This window comes from Notolepis coatsorum (assembly GCF_963971535.1).
Source record: "Notolepis coatsorum genome assembly, chromosome: 12".
Classification (NCBI taxonomy): domain Eukaryota; kingdom Metazoa; phylum Chordata; class Actinopteri; order Aulopiformes; family Paralepididae; genus Notolepis; species Notolepis coatsorum.
In genome coordinates this window covers 85,512,478-85,532,002 of record NC_140176.1, presented here as the reverse complement: position 1 = coordinate 85,532,002, position 19,525 = coordinate 85,512,478, and the positions used below count along the sequence as shown (strand labels likewise).

Here is a 19,525-nt window from a genome sequence, read left to right as displayed (position 1 = left end):
AATTAGCATGTGTGTGTTTGTATGCAGAAATGACATATTGGTAACAACACACTCAATGATCATTCATGCAAACAACAAACACACACATGCTAATGCATGTTATTGCTACAGCATGTCCACACACACACACACACACACACACACACACACACACACACACACACACACACACACGCACAGCACAGCACAGCACAGCACATCCACACACACAGCACAGCACATCCACACACACACACACACACACACACACACACACACACACACACACACACACACACACACACACACACACACACACACACACACACACACACACACACAGCACAGCACATCCGCACACACAGCACAGCACATCCACACACACACAGCACAACATGTCCACACACACACACACACACACACACACACACACACACACACACACACACACACACACACACACACACACACACACACACACACACACACACACACACACACACACACACACAGCCTAATTGAGAACCAAATTGGGCTAACTGCATGGTGTGTCTTTGAAGACACAAACCAAAATTAACAGTTTTACTCTATATATAAAAGCAAAATACGTATCTAAACAATCATATACTGTATGCTTATTTACATGTTCATAGTCATGCACATATAATTTTTTCTGCAGTTACTCCATTTTAACCCATTAGGGCCCACCGTGACACAGGTGTCACATGTACTTTACATGTTCTGAAAATGTCCATATAAAGCTTTTTCCTTGATTTTACCTCATGAAGTCCCAAAGGGACACCAGTGGAACATCCTGATGGGGTCATGTGACAGATCATGTGATGTTGTGCTCCCATAAACCACCTTTCCACAATGATGACTGATGGTGGTGACTAAATGACAGAAGTAGCTAGCATTCAAAAGCTAGATTCTTGTTGCTTAAAGGTAAGATTTGCCCATTTAAGAATTATAATGCTTACATAACATGGTCTTTATGATATATAACCTGTTGTGAACACATTTCTTGAATAAAATAATAAAGAAAACAACCTGTAGTGCCATGTAGTACCCTGTAGTGTCATGTAATACCCTGTATAATACCCTGTATAAACCCTTTAATACCCTTTTAATACCCTTTATATACCCTGTATAAACTGGACTGGTCGGATAACACAGAGGCCCTCTACAGGAAGGGACAGAGCAGGCTGTTCTTCCTGAGGAGACTCGGGTCCTTCAATGTGTGCAACAGACTGCTGCAGTCATTTTACCAGTCTGTAGTGGCCAGCATCCTCTTCTATGCTGTGGCATGCTGGGGAGGCTACATCAACTCAAGGGACACCAACAAGCTCAACAAGCTGGTGAGGAAGGCTAGCTCCGTGGTGGGAGTGGAGCTACCTGGACTAGAGGTGATGGCAGAGAGGGGGATGATAAGGAAGCTGGCTCCGACCACCACCAACATTCATTCACATGCATACACATTCATACGAGGCAAGTAGGTTAAGTGTCTTGCCCAAGGACACAACGGCAGTGGGATGGACATGGGCTTGAGCGGGATTCGAACCACCAACCCTTCGATCATTGGACGACCCGCTCTACCCCTGAGCCACGCCGCCCCATGTAGTGCCCTGTAGTGTCATGTAGTACCATGTAGTACCCTGTAGTGCCATGTAGTACCCTGTAGTGCCATGTTGTACCATGTAGTACCCTGTAGTGCCATGTAGTACCCTGTAGTGCCATGTAGTACCATGTAGTGCCATGTAGTACCCTGTAGTGCCATGTAGTACCATGTAGTACCCTGTAGTACCCTGTAGTACCCTGTAGTACCCTGTAGTACCATGTAGTACCCTGTAGTACCATGTAGTGCCATGTAGTACCCTGTAGTGCCATGTAGTACCCTGTAGTACCCTGTAGTGCCATGTAGTACCCTGTAGTACCCTGTAGTACCATGTAGTACCCTGTAGTGCCATGTAGTACCCTGTAGTACCATGTAGTACCCTGTAGTACCATGTAGTACCATGTAGTACCATGTAGTACCCTGTAGTGCCATGTAGTATCCTGTAGTGCCATGTTGTACCATGTAGTACCCTGTAGTACCCTGTAGTACCATGTAGTACCATGTAGTATCCTGTAGTATCCTGTAGTGCCATGTAGTATCCTGTAGTGCCCTGTAGTACCATGTAGTACCCTGTAGTACCATGTAGTACCCTGTAGTACCATGTAGTACCATGTAGTACCCTGTAGTGCCATGTAGTATCCTGTAGTGCCCTGTAGTACCATGTAGTACCCTGTAGTACCCTGTAGTGCCATGTAGTGCCCTGTAGTACCATGTAGTACCCTGTAGTACCATGTAGTACCATGTAGTACCCTGTAGTGCCATGTAGTATCCTGTAGTGCCCTGTAGTACCCTGTAGTACCATGTAGTACCCTGTAGTACCATGTAGTACCCTGTAGTACCCTGTAGTGCCATGTAGTGCCATGTAGTATCCTGTAGTGCCCTGTAGTACCATGTAGTACCATGTAGTGCACTACATGGGAATTAGGAATACGTTTAATGATTAACGCCCAATGTGACATATATGTAACATTTCAAATCTTTGCGATTAGGGGGTGCTATTTTGAAAATAAATTCCTAAATTTGTTCTTTGTAGTCTATTTAGTCAGTCTTATGCCCCTCATCATTTTCCTTGAAGTAGAAATGGATGTGGGTTCTACAAGTTTAATAGTGATATTCATCTATAGCTATACTATTTTATTTCATACTTATCTTGTCTAGCACAGTCTCTGGAGCGTAACAGTAAGAAGCATTTTGTATAAAAGTATTCTGTACTTCTGTATGACAACTATTAAAGAAACTTGAACTTGAACTTGATCTTACCTAGAGGTGAGCTGCTCCAGGTGGTGCTGCTTCCTGAAAGAGGGACCCCTCCCCCCAAAATAAACGACACACTCTCTTTGACTCATCATTTCATTGGTCAGATTGTCTGGTACCATTATTTGAAAATATGCTTTCTCTTAAAGGGTCAGTGTAGGGTCTCCAAATGTGATTTGTGTATTCAAAGACACAGTATGCAGTAGAGGGTTAAGATCACTTTGATATCCGATCAGATCAGGAAATCAAATCGTAATCTGGATCAAATCCTCAAAACGGTAGTTCAAACCGACGACACAGGATTGGGATCAGTTTGATCCCAAAAAAACTGGATTATCTTGATCCCACCAGAGGGGTGGATTTCCAGTGGATTACCAGAGCAAAATATACTATACAATCTATTAAAAAAATATGTTTCAATATAGATAAGATGGCAAAGTTTGTTAACTGAAATTATACAAAATCTTTAGCCTTCATCTTTAGCCTGACATTTTATTGATTTTTCTGGTCATGTTTGTGGTGGCCTATTTTGTTTTCAACCAAATGTTGATGACATAAATGTTTATGCTCATAGAAATATCACAACAAAAACAAAAAACAAATCGCCTTCAGCAAACTGAAACCTCACTTAGAATTCAGCTCCTCAGGGCGGCTGGGTGGCGCAGCGGACATTGCGCTCGTCACCAACGCAAGAGACACCGGGTTCGACTCCGGCTGTCGGCGTTGCCTCCGGCTTGGGCCAGCCGTCATACTAACTCAATTGGCAGAGTTAGCGGGTGGAAGTCGATGGGTGGTAATCTGGACGTTGTGGACAGCGACTCCTACAGGTCGGTTGGGGACGCCTGCACAGCAGAGACAGGAAATGGCGGGGGTAGTGTGAGCCTCCCACACGTTACACCTCGCCAATGAGAGTCCACGCTGGCAGGTGAAAAGATGTGACAGGCTGCCTCCTCGTGTATCGGAGGGGACACGTGATGCAAGGCTTCTATCCTCCCTACAACCGGCCAGTGGGGGGCATATGCGAGCAACGTTCAAGACAGGGGAGGGGAGAATTGGCACAGTGGAATTGGGATGGGAGAAAAATAGAAAAAGAAGAGAAAGTGGATAAAAAATAATAATAATAATAATAATTCAGCTCCTCAAAGCATGCCTGGATGATCCAGCTGCCTTTGAATTAATGTTTTGTTGTTGTTACCCTAGTGGGAGTATTTTCTTTTATTACAATTCCAGTATGATTTTATGTTCTTTACAGTATGTATTTAAAAATATAATTAGACATTATACTGTAGATGTCTCTGCAATGTGGTCTCTTGTCTTCCTTGTATTATATTTCATATCCACTAGATGGAGATTGGTAGGATTATAGCACTGATATTCAGAGATCTAGTAATCTTGAAAAGTCTGGATCTAGATCAGGGTGATCCTGAATTGCTTTGAAATACTGGGACCAAATCTGGCAGAGTTGTCTGATCCTGGATCACAAAAAATGGGATTTCAAAATCTGATCGGATCTGATTGAGATTAAAAGTTTTTAACTACTGGACCCAGGATATGAGCTTATCCCTGATATTATAACATTTGGTAAATAGTTTGTTTTCAGTTCTGGACAGTTCTGGTGGACTACTAGTCGGTGTCTGTCATCATACACACACACACACACACACACACTCACTCACTCACTCACTCACCCACTCACTCACTGTGTAGCTGTTGGGGCCAGTCTGTAGAGATCCAGAGGTCTAGGTCATGGTTGTGTGCTGGGGCCTGGCTGTAGATGTCTATGCAGGTATTTAGAGGCCTGCAGTGTTGGGAAAGTTCACTTTCTACATGAACTAGTTCAGTTCACAGTTCAAATTTTTTTAAATGAACTAGTTCAGTTCATAGTTCATAATTCAAAATGTTGAACTAAAGTTCATGGTTTCAAAAATGAACTAATTTAGTTCTTTTTAGTTCTTTTTTGAATTTTTTTTTTTATTATAGATGTTTCACGTACAGTTACTTACATTACAAAAACACACATTGGGACAAGGGGGGGGGGGGTCCTCCAGTTCATCTATATGCCATCATCCACACCATAAGCAAGCAAAAACAAAAAAAGAAAAACAAGCAAAAAGGAAAGCAGACCAAGACAGGCACTGTACATTATTGCACTTGCCTCGAGCGCATTCACATGTAAACATACATATATTTATTTTTTCTATCCTAGGTCTGTCCATACAATGGGGCATTGGGCCTTTAGAAGGATCCGATACATTTCAGCAGGAAAATAGTCTAATAGTGGGGCCCACACACCTCCTGAAAGGAAGCGTTGTTGCCTCTATGCACAGTGTCTTTCATGGGGTAGCAGCATACCGAAGATCTCTCTATACCACATTTGTAAAAATTGAGGCTTATCCTTAATCCAGTTTATCAGAATGCATTTCCGGGCTGAAAGTAGAAGTTTATCAAATAGTTTGAATTGTAAACTCTTTTAAATGCATACGACGACGTCTAGAGTCTGACTCTGACTGAGCGAGTGCTGCTGCAGCGCCTCTCGGCTTCTGCGCGCAGATTCTGCTGTAAGCACTGTTCCACTGCTTGTTGTGAGGAGGAGTCTGATCACGTAGCCAATAGCAGGGGGTGACAGGCACGTTGCCAGATCGGGTGGTTTTTACGCATCATTTTTGTCCAGTTTACAGTGTGTTTTAACTGAGTTTTCGGCTGAAATGCATATGAAATATGGCACATCTTTGAACGCCGTTATAATAACAGAGTGCCGAGAATGAACGCACTTTTGAACTCCGTTACACAGGGCTGAGAATGAACTCGTTCTCAATTACGTTCATTTAGCGGATATACAGTACGTTCAGTTCAAGTTCGCCCAAAATACGAACGCGTTCATGAACGATCGTTCATTGAACGCGTTCAGGTACATCACTGGAGGCCTGTATGTGGCAGTCTAGGACTATGGGACTGGGGCCAGGCTGTAGATGGCTGTGGAGGTCTGCCAAGCTATAGATGAGGTCTTTGGAGGTCTGGGGGACTGGGGCCAGGGTGTGGAGGTCTGGGGACTGGGGCCAGACTGTGGAGGTCTGTGGAGGTCTGGGGGACTGGGACCAGGCTGTGAGACTATGTTTCTCTTCTGGTTTCTTCCTAACAGACTGTAGACTGAAGATGTGTCTCTGCTCCAGCTGGCGTTATTTTTTTCCGTAGCCGCATTTCTCTGAGACGCTCTCTGATTGGCCACTGACTGACGCTCTCTGATTGGCCACTGACATGTTTGCCCAATCGCGTGACGAGCTGTGTCTTTGCCCATTTCCGCGTCGAACAGCCTGCAAACTACCTCTCTCTCTCTCTCTCTCTCTCTCTCTCTCTCTCTCTCTCTCTCTCTCTCTCTCTCTGGCTCTCAGGGTTATACCCATAATACAACAGGCCCCCACTGTGACCAGTGCCTGCCTGGTTACTATGGCGATGCCAGCGAGGGAACCCCTGACGACTGCCAGCAATGTGCCTGCCCCCTCACCCTGGACTCCAACAAGTATGTGTGTGTGTGTGTGTGTGTGTGTGTGTGTGTCTGACCTATTACCATAATGATTGGCTTAACTTAAAATTATCACTTGGGTATTAGGCATACAGAGGGAAGAAATATCATACTGGAGGTCTGTGTTCAAACACTTATCATTTATCAAGCTCAGTTCCAGAGTTTAGACAGAATGCTGTCATCTCCCCCCCTTCCCCCCCTGCCTCCATCCCTCCCCCTTAGACCCCCGACACGTTGCTATGGAAACCTACTGGAGCGAGGTGAGAAGCATCAAAGAAGAGAAGGAGGATGATGAAGAGGAGGAGGAAGAGGTGGAGAGGAACAATGTGGATGGTAAGAGAGACATATGGACGGAGACACACATACATCGATAAACATACACAGATAAGCATACACACTATAGATAATATAAATACTATTAAAGAGGTAAAACAAACGCAAATATACACAAACAAATAAACGAACATCCTGTCTACTTCCTGTTTCTCTTCAGAGGCGGAGCTAGAAGGTGCTTGGCTGACAGAGGCGGGGCTATCCACCCTTGTCACAGGCTCGGCGTCGGGGGAGGGGCCGGCGGAGGCGTTGCTTTTCACGTTGACGCGGCAACAGGCTGCCATGGTGAAGAGGAGGCTGGACAACTACACCCAGACCCTCAGGAAGAGGAACAGACCGTCTCGAGGACACATCAGAGACCTGTTTAGCACGGTGAGACAGACAGACAGACAGACAGACAGACAGACAGACAGACAGACAGTCTCGAGGACACATCAAAGACCTGTTTAGCACGGTGAGACTGACAGACAGACAGACAGACAGACAGACAGACAGACAGACAGACAGTCTCGAGGACACATCAAAGACCTGTTTAGCACGGTGAGACTGACAGACAGACAGACAGACAGACAGACAGACAGACAGACAGACAGACAGACAGACAGACAGACAGACAGACAGACACAGACAAACTCAAGGACACCTTAAAAAACATCTTTAACATGGTGAGACTTGGACTAACAGACCTACAGTATATAGACAGACAGACGGACAGACGGACGGACGCCCGCCCGCCCTGTGGCCAAGGACCTCTTTAACAACCTCCAGACCCAGAATATTTAGCAGTTTTAATTTGTAACAATAAACTGTTTTATATTCAGGCCATTACAGTATTATTATTCAGACTTTATATTCAGGCCGTTACGCTATTATTATCATGACTTTATATTCAGGCCATTACTCTATTATTATTATTATTATTATTATTATTATTATTATTATTATTATTATTATTATTATTATTATTATTATTATTATTATTATTATTATTATTATTATTATTATTATTATTATTATTATTATTATTATTATGACTTTATATTCAGGGCATTAACTCATTCAACGCCAGTCACGAGTATAGTCGGGTTAACTAGCCCAGTGGTTTTTTTATTTTTTATTTTTTATTTTTTTATTATAATTTTTTTGTCAGGCCACTGACTGAACTTAGAAGCAGGCCAGGACAGTGTTTCTAGTTGTATTCTAAAATACTATTCTATTGTATTCTAAAATGTGACTATATGGTTTTATATTAACTTAATAAATAAACAAAAACGAAAAATCTACTTATTTCAACGAACATTTCAAACTAAATAACAGATTATGCACATAAAACGCTGAAAACAACCGAAGCAACAATAGTATTTTAATGAGGCTATTATTATTATCATTATTATTTTGCAACAAGTTAGCCCTCTCATAAATAGCACATATAAATGAATAACTAACTTGAACTAACTTAAGGATTGAAGTGATATTTGGCTTAAAAAATCGGTCGCCTGGCAAAAAAAAAAGAAAAAAAAAGCCTGACGATGTGCATTGGGCCGCGGCTCTCTGACGCCTTATTTTCTGGGCCCTGGCCTGAAAAGTTTGGGAACCCCTGAACTAGCCAACCGCTCAGCGCCAATCACGAGTATAGTCGGGTTTTAATCGTTATTTCTTTTATTGGGCATGTTGACTGGAAGCAACTCACTGACAATCGACGGGTGTATTAGACCCATAGCTATAATATAAGATATATTTTAAGCGCTCGCAAATCTCGCAGTCTCCCCATTGATTAAAGCGATGGCGTACTAGTGCCCTCTGGCGCATTAAGCGATGGTGCAGAATGACTTAAAGTATTATTATTTTGACTTTATTGTCCATACTCCTGTCTCCACAGACCACAGATGAAGTCCTGTCAAAGACTTCCAATGGACAACACAGTAAAACAAAGACTTCCAATGGACAACACGGTCAAACAAAGATTTCCAATGGACACCAGCACCCTCCCCTCCAACAAGCCAAGTCGGCACCAAACCGGCGCCACCGCACCTCAACCAAAACCATCCACAGAGATCGCTCTGGAGGTACTGACATGTTTCACCATTCAGCTCAGTACACATTATATCTCACATCATACATGTGTTTTTATCATACTCAAAAACACATGTAAATGTAAAATGAGAGATCTCACATAATATCAGTGCTAAAATACAGCTGCCCCTCTACAACACAACAAATAACTTAATTGAAGCTCCACATAATTCTTTTTTATCAATATTAGGGATGTAACGGTACACAAAAACCACGGTACGGTACGTACCTCGGTTTTGAAGTCAAGGTTCGGTACGGGTTAGGGATGTCCGATATTATCGGCCTACCGATATTATCGGCCGATATCGGCATTAAAATGTGATATCGGAAAATATCGGTATCGGTTTTCAATTTTTTTTTTTTTTTTTTTTTTTTTTTTACATTTCTATAACATTTATTTACCCAGGCAAGCAAGTAAGAACAAATTCTGATTTTATTTATTGTCAAAAGTATGCATAATGTTGTGTTAATTCCACAAAAAGAGATATGTAATGTTAATTACCTGCATATATCGGTATCGGTTGATATCGGTTGATATCGGTATCGGAAATTAAGAGTTGGACAATATCGGTATATCGGTATCGGTAAAAAAGCCAATATCGAGCATCCCTAGTACAGGTTTTTCGGTACAGTGGGGGAAAGTTTGGCTTTCCATGTTCCACTCAGTGTGCAGTAACTAATTGTACTTGTAGGGCTGTCAAGGAATATTCTATATTGAAATTAATAATCGACTTGTAATTTTTTTTTTATAATTATATTAGATTGTGAAAAAAACAGCCCCCGGTCGGTGGTCGTTAGTGGTTAACATACCGTTGTATTTGTTCGGTACACAGCCGTTCGGTATGGTACGGTACACACTGAAACGGTTCGGTACGGATACGTGTACCTTTACACCCCTTGTTGTGAAGGGCCAGATTAAACCGAATATATATATTTATTTATATATATATATTTAATTGTATTTGTATATTCTCTAATATTCCCTGATATCCCTTGTATATTCCTTGTACAATATGCATTGAATATCCATTCTAGCCTACTGAACATCCCATAATAGTCTCCATTCTACTATTGGTCGAGACCTTGGTGCCAGGCTGCCATACCCCTCAGACCCAGTTCAAACGTACCGCTCAACATGTACGAACAAGTCCTAGTTCCGCGTAGGAATCTGGCTACCGCACCACTAATGGGACTATTTGTTCATAGTGCGTATATATACTGCGCTACTAAAGTAGGACTTCCTTTTCAGTCCAGTTTCTTACCCTCCAATAGAGTCACAGACGTAAAGCCTCCCCGCGACGCCACGTGTGGGAGTAAGGCCAAGTTCGCCTACCATCGGTATTGAGACATCGTGTATATTAATATTTGAATAGTCATATTTGGCACTATATCGTCGAGTTGGACGTAGTCTATTAAGCTAATAATAGTCTGTTAATATATAGTGCTTCGTGCGGTGAGAATACTACCGTAGTCAGTACCCCATCGTTTCGGGCAGAGAACTGGCTGCTTATCCAGGGTGGTTGACCCCACGTGAAGCTGCACCCGAGGAGCCCCAGAGCCGACGAGCGAGTGGACCTGTATACCGGATTATTCTACCGACGACAGCCCGCCTTCCCAGGCACGGATTATGCTTTGTATACGTTGATTATTCCATGGATAAAGACCCCCGACACTGCCGTGTGTTGGAACCCCCCCCCCTGGAGAGGACGCAAGGTGAGGAGACGCTCTGCAAGACGAGGTCGCTTCACGTCTCTCCCCCGTGGACCGGAGAGAGCCGGCCCACAAAGAGTCCATCTGCTTTCATCTGTGGTCCAAGGATCGCCGGCACATTGAACGGCACTACAGTGGGTTCACCTGGGATACCCTTGGCCGGATGAGGCAGCCGGATTCTACCCCCCCCCCCTTCCTACTCCTGTCGGCTTACAAGCGACCGGATTAACCCCCCCTAGTGTATCCAGTATATAATCATTAAAGTATCATTGCTGTTATTCCTTAAACTATTCCAGGTCGTATATGTACCACCTGCGCCTTCAGAGATTGGACATTCTCTATTGATATACCGACGAATACTCTTGCCATAAAAGTGCATACTAATTCCCATTCATAAATGTGATTGATTTGATTAAGTGCTTGCTCTACACACCATCGCTGTGTAGAAATAAAGACCTATTTCTAATTCGTACATTTGTGTTGGATCCGTTTCATCTACGTGACAGTGTTCATCATAATATATTTATGCCGAGTACTGGGTGGCCGAATATTAAGTACAAAGGTAGTGGTAGTAAGTATCATATCTAGTAATACAGTCAGGGAATTGTACCCCTCAGTTAAAATTGGTCCTTCGAGCCGGAGGGTAATTAGTGTAATATTAATATAGTGTTATTAATATTGAAATGGCCTATGATGAACACTCCACGAAACGATCCTCCTAACCAACGCCCGCAGCGCGAACGACGGCTCCCTCAGTACTTAGAGGCTTACGCTGTCAGTCAACAACCTAGTCTTCTACTAACAGTAAACGCGGTAAAACTAGAAAGTAAAAGTATGTCTAACCCCAACGCCCAGACTACCCCGACCATAGAGGCCCCTACGGGTTCTAATGTAACTGACCAAGTTCACGGTGGGGACCAGTGGGAACCAGACATGACTTCACACCCCGCCAGTACTGAAGAAGTAGTCCCCGATGAGTCCCGGGAGGAATACAACGCTACCGAGAGAGAACTCGGCACGGAAGAAGACGGGGAGAGCACCGTGGAGATAGAGCTCCAAGGCTCCGCAAGGAGTACCCCGAGGGAAGGCTCCCCTATACAACCGCCTTCTCCCAGCGAGGCAGAGAGGACCCTACAGCAGGCCTTCCTCATCAGCCTGAACGCCGCTGCTGAACGCGACCGACTGCAGATCCAGCAGCGGAGCGAAGAAGAGCATATACGTCTAGAAATAAGACGCATTCAGAGGGAAGAGAATGTGGCCCGAGACCGAGCAGACAGCCAGCGAGCAGCTGCTGGTGCTCTACGGGACGCAGAGCGCGACAGACAGCAAGCGCAACTAATAGAACAGCTGATCAGACGGACAACACCCTCTCCCTCCGCCAGAGGCTCCAGGAACTCGTCTAGACACACCTCCAGGGCGGCATCCCCTAGCCGAGTAAACAACCCTGAACTTGACCAACAGACGAGGTCTATACCCCCCACAGACCACCTCCCCCCACCGGTCCAAGCGAGACCTAGCAACCGGGAAGGAGCAGCATATCCTGTGGAGAGGCTAAACCAGAGACTACAAGCACTGGATGACCTAACTGAAGACGAAGAGGAAGAGGAGGAGAACCACGCCCGACGACAGCACAGTACTCTACCGGACCAGGAGGTCCGGTACAGCCCAGGCTATACTCCCGCGGAGCTGCGCTACAGACCCCCGACTCTATACACGGGTGAGCACGACGCACGACCCGCACCGAGGAACAGCACCTGGACAAGCGGGCCATGGTACACTGCCGGTACCAGCCCATACCAAGGAGCGGGAGGAGACTCGCCTAGGAGGCCTCTCCCCCAACGCTCGCCGATGTATCCACAGTCAGCGTCATACATTGGCACGCCTATGGTACCCGACTTCACCCAAGAGAACCGGGCCCAGTATACAGAACTCCGCATGTGTCTGGAGACCATGTTGGTGGATGTAGTGGATGAACGCCACAAATACGCCATCCTACTGAAGCACTTAAAGGTACCCCGCGCACATAATATAGCGCTCGCCTACGCGACTTCCACCACCCCATACACAGCAGCGCTGGTAGCATTGGACCAGAGGTATGGGCGCATATGGGATTACGTGATCCAGGAGATCCGACACATCGACCGCTTACCCCCAGCAATAGACAATCGAGCACTGGACGACCTGTCCATCAGAGTGCAGTCCCTGGTAGGGATGTTGGGAGCGCAGAGAGAGAAGGGGAGGCATGAACTTTACGCCAACTCAAATGTGGAAAGGATCTTGGAGAAGCTGCCGCCCGCTCGACAGGAGCGTTTTAGGCGACAGAGAGACCACCGAGACCCGAATGGCCCCGAACCGAACCTCCTCGATCTAGCAGACTTCCTGGCGAGAGAAGTCAGCAGCCTACGGCTAGATACATTCGGACGGAGCACCCCTGGCTCCAGAGAAGGAACCAGACGACTAAATGATGGAAGAAGATCGGTGACTGTGATGCACCAATCGGAGTCAGTACCGAGCAGCAGGAGCCACAGTACCCCCTCCAGAACGGAGAAGTGGAAGATAGTGTGCCCCTACTGTGAGAAAGAACACTGGCTAGCGCAATGTGACTCCTTCCCCAAGCTGAACGCGGAGGAAGCAAGTCAATGGATAAAGTCCAACAAGCGCTGTTTTCGCTGTGCGCGCTCACACATGGCAGCCGAATGCCGCTTAAAGAAAAGGTGCACCAAGTGCGATGGAGCCCATCTGGACATACTTCACGACAGTAACAGACGGCGCCCTTCACCCGCACCATCCAGCAGCAAAGCGAGCGTCATGTACATCGATCCCGCCAGCAGCAGTGGAGCCCGAGTACTCCTAAAAGTAGTGCGTGTGACACTAAGCTACCAGAATAAAGTCCTGGACACTTACGCCGTCCTCGATGACGGGTCAGAGAAGACCCTTCTGCTCGCCTCCGCTGCGGCCCAGCTAGGGCTGCGGGGAAGCGAAACCCAAATGACAATTCGGACAATAAGACGAGATTTGAAGACGATAAAGGGCGAGAATGTCTCATTCTCTATCGCAGCAAGCGGCCAGCCTGAGCGACGGTACCAGATTACAGACGCTTTCACCAGCCAAGAAATAGGACTGTCGCGGTACACATACCCCGTCGCCAAGCTGATGGAGAAATATGCACATCTGCGCAAGTTACCGATCCCGCTCATAGACAATGCTATGCCGACCCTGTTGATAGGCTCCGACCATGCAGACCTCATTGTCCCGATAGACCGGGTTCATACCGGACCCCGAGGCTGTCCTGCAGCAGTCGAGACCCGTTTGGGATGGACTCTCCAAGGCCCGCTCGCCAAATCTCTCAACCGAAGTACAGCCACTAGATGTCTCCACTCCCGAGTCACAGAGGGAGAAACCGCACTCCTGCAACACGTAGAGCGGCTATGGACCTTGGAACAAATGCCCTTTAAGAACGGAAAGAAAGACATTCGCTCTAAAGATGACATTTACGCCATTCACCTCCTCGAGACAGGGACCAAGAGAGTCCCGGTCAACGGCGTGTTGAGATACGCCACGCCACTCCTGCGGCGAGAAGGAATGCCTACTTTCCACGCCAAGACAGACGCCACAGCACGGTACCTGCTGAACACGGAGCGGCGCTTAGCCAAGAACCCCGCCCAAGAGAGTGTATACCGCGCTGAGATTGAGAAGCTCATCACAGCGGGACACGTCACAAAGATGGACATTAAAGAGGCTGACCAGACCACTGAATCGTGGTACGTGCCTCACCACAAGGTCCATCACAACGGTAAAGACCGCATAGTATTTAACTGCAGCTACCAGATTGGATCCCAAAATCTGAATAAAGAGTTACTGCCCGGTCCCACACTCGGCCCCTCCCTACTCGGCGTTCTACTCCGCTTCCGCCAGGAAAAGGTGGCCATCAGCGGGGACATTAAAGGAATGTTCCTGCAGGTGAGATTAGTAGAGGAGGACAAGCCCCTGTTACGGTTCCTATGGAGAGAGAAGCCAGGAGATGAGCATTGATCAATCACTGCCCAGAGCTATGTGGCCGGCCGGCCGCGTAAGCAAAGTGATCACCGGTGCCGACGGCAAGGTCCGAGCAGCTGAAGTGCTTGTCCAGGGTCGCACTTACACCCGTCCCGTGGCGAGGCTCATAGAACTGCCCCGACTCCCAGACACAATCGATGATGACCATGACCCTATAACCCTATGACTTTGTGAAGTTGACTGACCCCTACAGCAAACCCTTATGTGTAAATAGACAACGCGATTAATCTGTCTCTGTTTAACTGATTAGGTCTGGGACCAATCAGGGGGTGGCTGTTGTGAAGGGCCAGATTAAACCGAATATATATATTTATTTATATATATATATTTAATTGTATTTGTATATTCTCTAATATTCCCTGATATCCCTTGTATATTCCTTGTACAATATGCATTGAATATCCATTCTAGCCTACTGAACATCCCATAATAGTCTCCATTCTACTATTGGTCGAGACCTTGATGCCAGGCTGCCATACCCCTCAGACCCAGTTCAAACGTACCGCTCAACATGTACGAACAAGTCCTAGTTCCGCGTAGGAATCTGGCTACCGCACCACTAATGGGACTATTTGTTCATAGTGCGTATATATACTGCGCTACTAAAGTAGGACTTCCTTTTCAGTCCAGCCATCTACCAATGGGAAGTCCTCCCCTTCGGAACGACGTGCAGCCCCTGCTGTGCTACATTTGCACTACAGAAACATGTAGCAGAGGACCCAGCAGCGGACGAAGAGGTCCGACACAGCGTAAAGAACAGCTTCTACGTAGACAACTGTCTACAAAGCCTTTCAACCCAGGAAGAAGCCGAGGCTCTCCTGATTAAACTCCGCGCCTCATTGATCAAAGGCGGCTTTGATCTCAGGCAGTGGGCCAGCAGCGATCCGCAAGTACTGCGCAGCCTCTCCTCCGAGGACAAGGCAGCCAGCAGCGAGACCTGGATGGCTACAATCCCGGGAGAAGCCCAGGAGATGACCCTGGGATTGGTGTGGCGATTCAAAACAGATTCGCTTCACTACAGACACAAGCCCCTGACTACGGAGCAGGGAAGGCCGGCGGCGGCGCCGACCACCAGACGGAGTGTGTACACAACACTCGCCCGACAATATGACCCGCTAGGATGTATTCTACCGTACACCACCAGGGCAAAAATGATTGTACGAGCATTGTGGGACAAGGACCAGGGCTGGGACGACCCCATTCCCGCACACCTTGCATCCACCTGGAGAGAGTGGGAGATGGAGCTCCACTCACTCCCAGGCGTTAATATGCGCCGAAGCTACTTCCCACCCACGGTGAGGCCAGAGACATGTAAAATGGACTTACACGTCTTCAGTGACGCCTCAGAGGTCGCATACGGATCAGTAGCCTACTTGCGGGCCCAAGAAAAGGGGGGAGAGATCTACACAGCATTTGTCCTCGCCCGCTCGAGAATAGCCCCACGCAAGCAACAATCTATCCCACGTCTAGAGCTCTGCGCAGCCCTAGCCGGAGCGCACCTAGCCACGCTCATCCAACGTGAGCTCACCATACCGGTGTCTAGAACAATCCTGTGGTCAGATTCCACGACAGTACTCGCCTGGATCAAATCGGACTCATGCAAGTACAAAGTCTTCGTGGGAGTCAGAGTCACCGAGATTCAAGACTTAACCGAAGAATTAACCGGAGAAACAGAGTGGCGCTACGTTGATACAAAACAGAACCCAGCTGACGTCATCACCCGGGGGATGCCCCTGGATGACCTCACCCGTCGCAATGCTTACAGTGACGGCCCCGCATTCCTAAGACTCCCGGAAGGACAGTGGCCCATGCCTATCCCGAGGGAAGCAAGTCCAGAGGAGGTGGAAAATAAGAAGCCTGTGTTCTGTGGATTGAGCACTGTTATCTCCGCAGACCCCAACACACTCCTGATGGGGCGGCTAGATCCTGCATTACCCCAGACAATGTACCGGCCTGAAGAAGCGAACGGCCGACGAATGTGGAGGTACAGCCAAGTATTAGCCGACAAGTTTTGGAGCAGTTTCCTACTGCACTACCTACCGTCTCTACAGACCCGCCAGAAGTGGGTAAAGGAGAGAGACAATTTGACAGAAGGAACAGTCGTCATGATTATTGATCAATCACTGCCCAGAGCTATGTGGCCGGCCGGCCGCGTAAGCAAAGTGATCACCGGTGCCGACGGCAAGGTCCGAGCAGCTGAAGTGCTTGTCCAGGGTCGCACTTACACCCGTCCCGTGGCGAGGCTCATAGAACTGCCCCGACTCCCAGACACAATCGATGATGACCATGACCCTATAACCCTATGACTTTGTGAAGTTGACTGACCCCTACAGCAAACCCTTATGTGTAAATAGACAACGCGATTAATCTGTCTCTGTTTAACTGATTAGGTCTGGGACCAATCAGGGGGTGGCTGTTGTGAAGGGCCAGATTAAACCGAATATATATATTTATTTAAACTAAAAGGAGAAAACCTTCAAAGGAAAGAAGGGACCGCACACTCCACAGGACTCGTTTTTGCTTATTTATTGTTTGCACAACGCGTTTCGCTGTCGCTTCCTCAGGTGCTCATAGCTCATAGCACCTGAGGAAGCGACAGCGAAACGCGTTGTGCAAACAATAAATAAGCAAAAACGAGTCCTGTGGAGTGTGCGGTCCCTTCTTTCCTTTGAAGGTTTTCTCCTTTTAGTTTAAATAAATATATATATTCGGTTTAATCTGGCCCTTCACAACAGCCACCCCCTGATTGGTCATAGCACCTGAGGAAGCGACAGCGAAACGCGTTGTGCAAACAATAAATAAGCAAAAACGAGTCCTGTGGAGTGTGCGGTCCCTTCTTTCCTTTGAAGGTTTTCTCCTTTTAGTTTATTTATCTCTCTTGCGCTGACCTGCACCTCCAGTCGGGGTCCAACCAGATGTGCACGAGTCCTATCTAGTTTAATATATATTTATTTATATATATATATTTAATTGTATTTGTATATTCTCTAATAGCACCTGATATCCCTTGTATATTCCTTGTACAATATGCATTGAATATCCATTCTAGCCTACTGAACATCCCATAATAGTCTCCATTCTACTATTGGTCGAGACCTTGGTGCCAGGCTGCCATACCCCTCAGACCCAGTTCAAACGTACCGCTCAACATGTACGAACAAGTCCTAGTTCCGCGTAGGAATCTGGCTACCGCACCACTAATGGGACTATTTGTTCATAGTGCGTATATATACTGCGCTACTAAAGTAGGACTTCCTTTTCAGTCCAGTTTCTTACCCTCCAATAGAGTCACAGACGTAAAGCCTCCCCGCGTCGCCACGTGTGGGAGTAAGGCCAAGTTCGCCTACCATCGGTATTGAGACATCGTGTATATTAATATTTGAATAGTCATATTTGGCACTATATCGTCGAGTTGGACGTAGTCTATTAAGCTAATAATAGTCTGTTAATATATAGTGCTTCGTGCGGTGAGAATACTACCGTAGTCAGTACCCCATCGTTTCGGGCAGAGAACTGGCTGCTTATCCAGGGTGGTTGACCCCACGTGAAGCTGCACCCGAGGAGCCCCAGAGCCGACGAGCGAGTGGACCTGTATACCGGATTATTCTACCGACGACAGCCCGCCTTCCCAGGCACGGATTATGCTTTGTATACGTTGATTATTCCATGGATAAAGACCCCCGACACTGCCGTGTGTTGGAACCCCCCCCCCTGGAGAGGACGCAAGGTGAGGAGACGCTCTGCAAGACGAGGTCGCTTCACGTCTCTCCCCCGTGGACCGGAGAGAGCCGGCCCACAAAGAGTCCATCTGCTTTCATCTGTGGTCCAAGGATCGCCGGCGCATTGAACGGCACTACAGTGGGTTCACCTGGGATACCCTTGGCCGGATGAGGCAGCCGGATTCTACCCCCCCCCCCCCTTCCTACTCCTGTCGGCTTACAAGCGACCGGATTACCCCCCCCTAGTGTATCCAGTATATAATCATTAAAGTATCATTGCTGTTATTCCTTAAACTATTCCAGGTCGTATATGTACCACCTGCGCCTTCAGAGATTGGACATTCTCTATTGATATACCGACGAATACTCTTGCCATAAAAGTGCATACTAATTCCCATTCATAAATGTGATTGATTTGATTAAGTGCTTGCTCTACACACCATCGCTGTGTAGAAATAAAGACCTATTTCTAATTCGTACATTTGTGTTGGATCCGTTTCATCTACGTGACAGTGTTCATCATAATATATTTATGCCGAGTACTGGGTGGCCGAATATTAAGTACAAAGGTAGTGGTAGTAAGTATCATATCTAGTAATACAGTCAGGGAATTGTACCCCTCAGTTACACCCCTAATCAATATTATTCATGAGTGAATCAAATCGGGCGGCTAAGTGGCGCAGTGGGCAAGGCGCTCGCCACTAATGCAAGAGATGCATTAGCTGGCTGGCATAGCTGGCATTGCTACCAGCTTGGCTGGTCGTTCATACTAATGCAATTAGCAGTGTTGGGGGGTGGGAAACTGGTGGTGGGTGGGGATCGGACGTTGTGGACAGCGACTCCTACAGGTCGGTTGGTGCGCCTGCGCAGTAGAATCAGGAAGCAACGGGAGCGGTGTGTCCCTCCCACGCAGACCCTCGCCGCTGAGAGATCGCGCTGTGCAGGTGAAAAGATGCGACGGCTTCCTCCTTGTGTACCGGAGGGGACACGTGATGCAAGGCTTGGTCCACATTGCAGCCGGCTTGTGGGAGGCATGGCCTAACAGCGTTCGAGACAGGGGAGGGTAGAATTGGACAATACGAAATTGGGATGGGAAAAAAATAGAAAATGGGAGAAAAAGTTGATAAAAACACATTGTTCTAGGTTTCAAACAGTGAAAACAGTGAAACATTGTTTCTGGTTCCTGACAAAAAGGACAACAAATTGATACAGTGGGATTTAGTTTTGCAACAAAACTATTAACTGTGCCATTCAAAATTCTCCACT

At 46.8% G+C, this 19,525-nt stretch overlaps 1 protein-coding gene across 1 annotated transcript in view; it reads left to right on the top strand.

Moving 5' to 3' along the window:
- Positions 1-19,525, top strand: part of LOC311237948 (rho GTPase-activating protein 28-like) — a gene marked incomplete at its 3' end in the record, with an annotated part of 60,058 nt that overhangs the window by 10,441 nt on the left and 30,092 nt on the right. Inside the window, exons 2-5 of the mRNA XM_084325924.1 lie at positions 6,238-6,365; positions 6,591-6,701; positions 6,862-7,073; positions 8,581-8,767. Coding sequence (XP_084182050.1) covers positions 6,293-6,365; positions 6,591-6,701; positions 6,862-7,073; positions 8,581-8,767 — 583 coding nt within the window. The 5' untranslated portion in view covers positions 6,238-6,292. The remainder of the gene's footprint in view (positions 1-6,237; positions 6,366-6,590; positions 6,702-6,861; positions 7,074-8,580; positions 8,768-19,525) is intronic.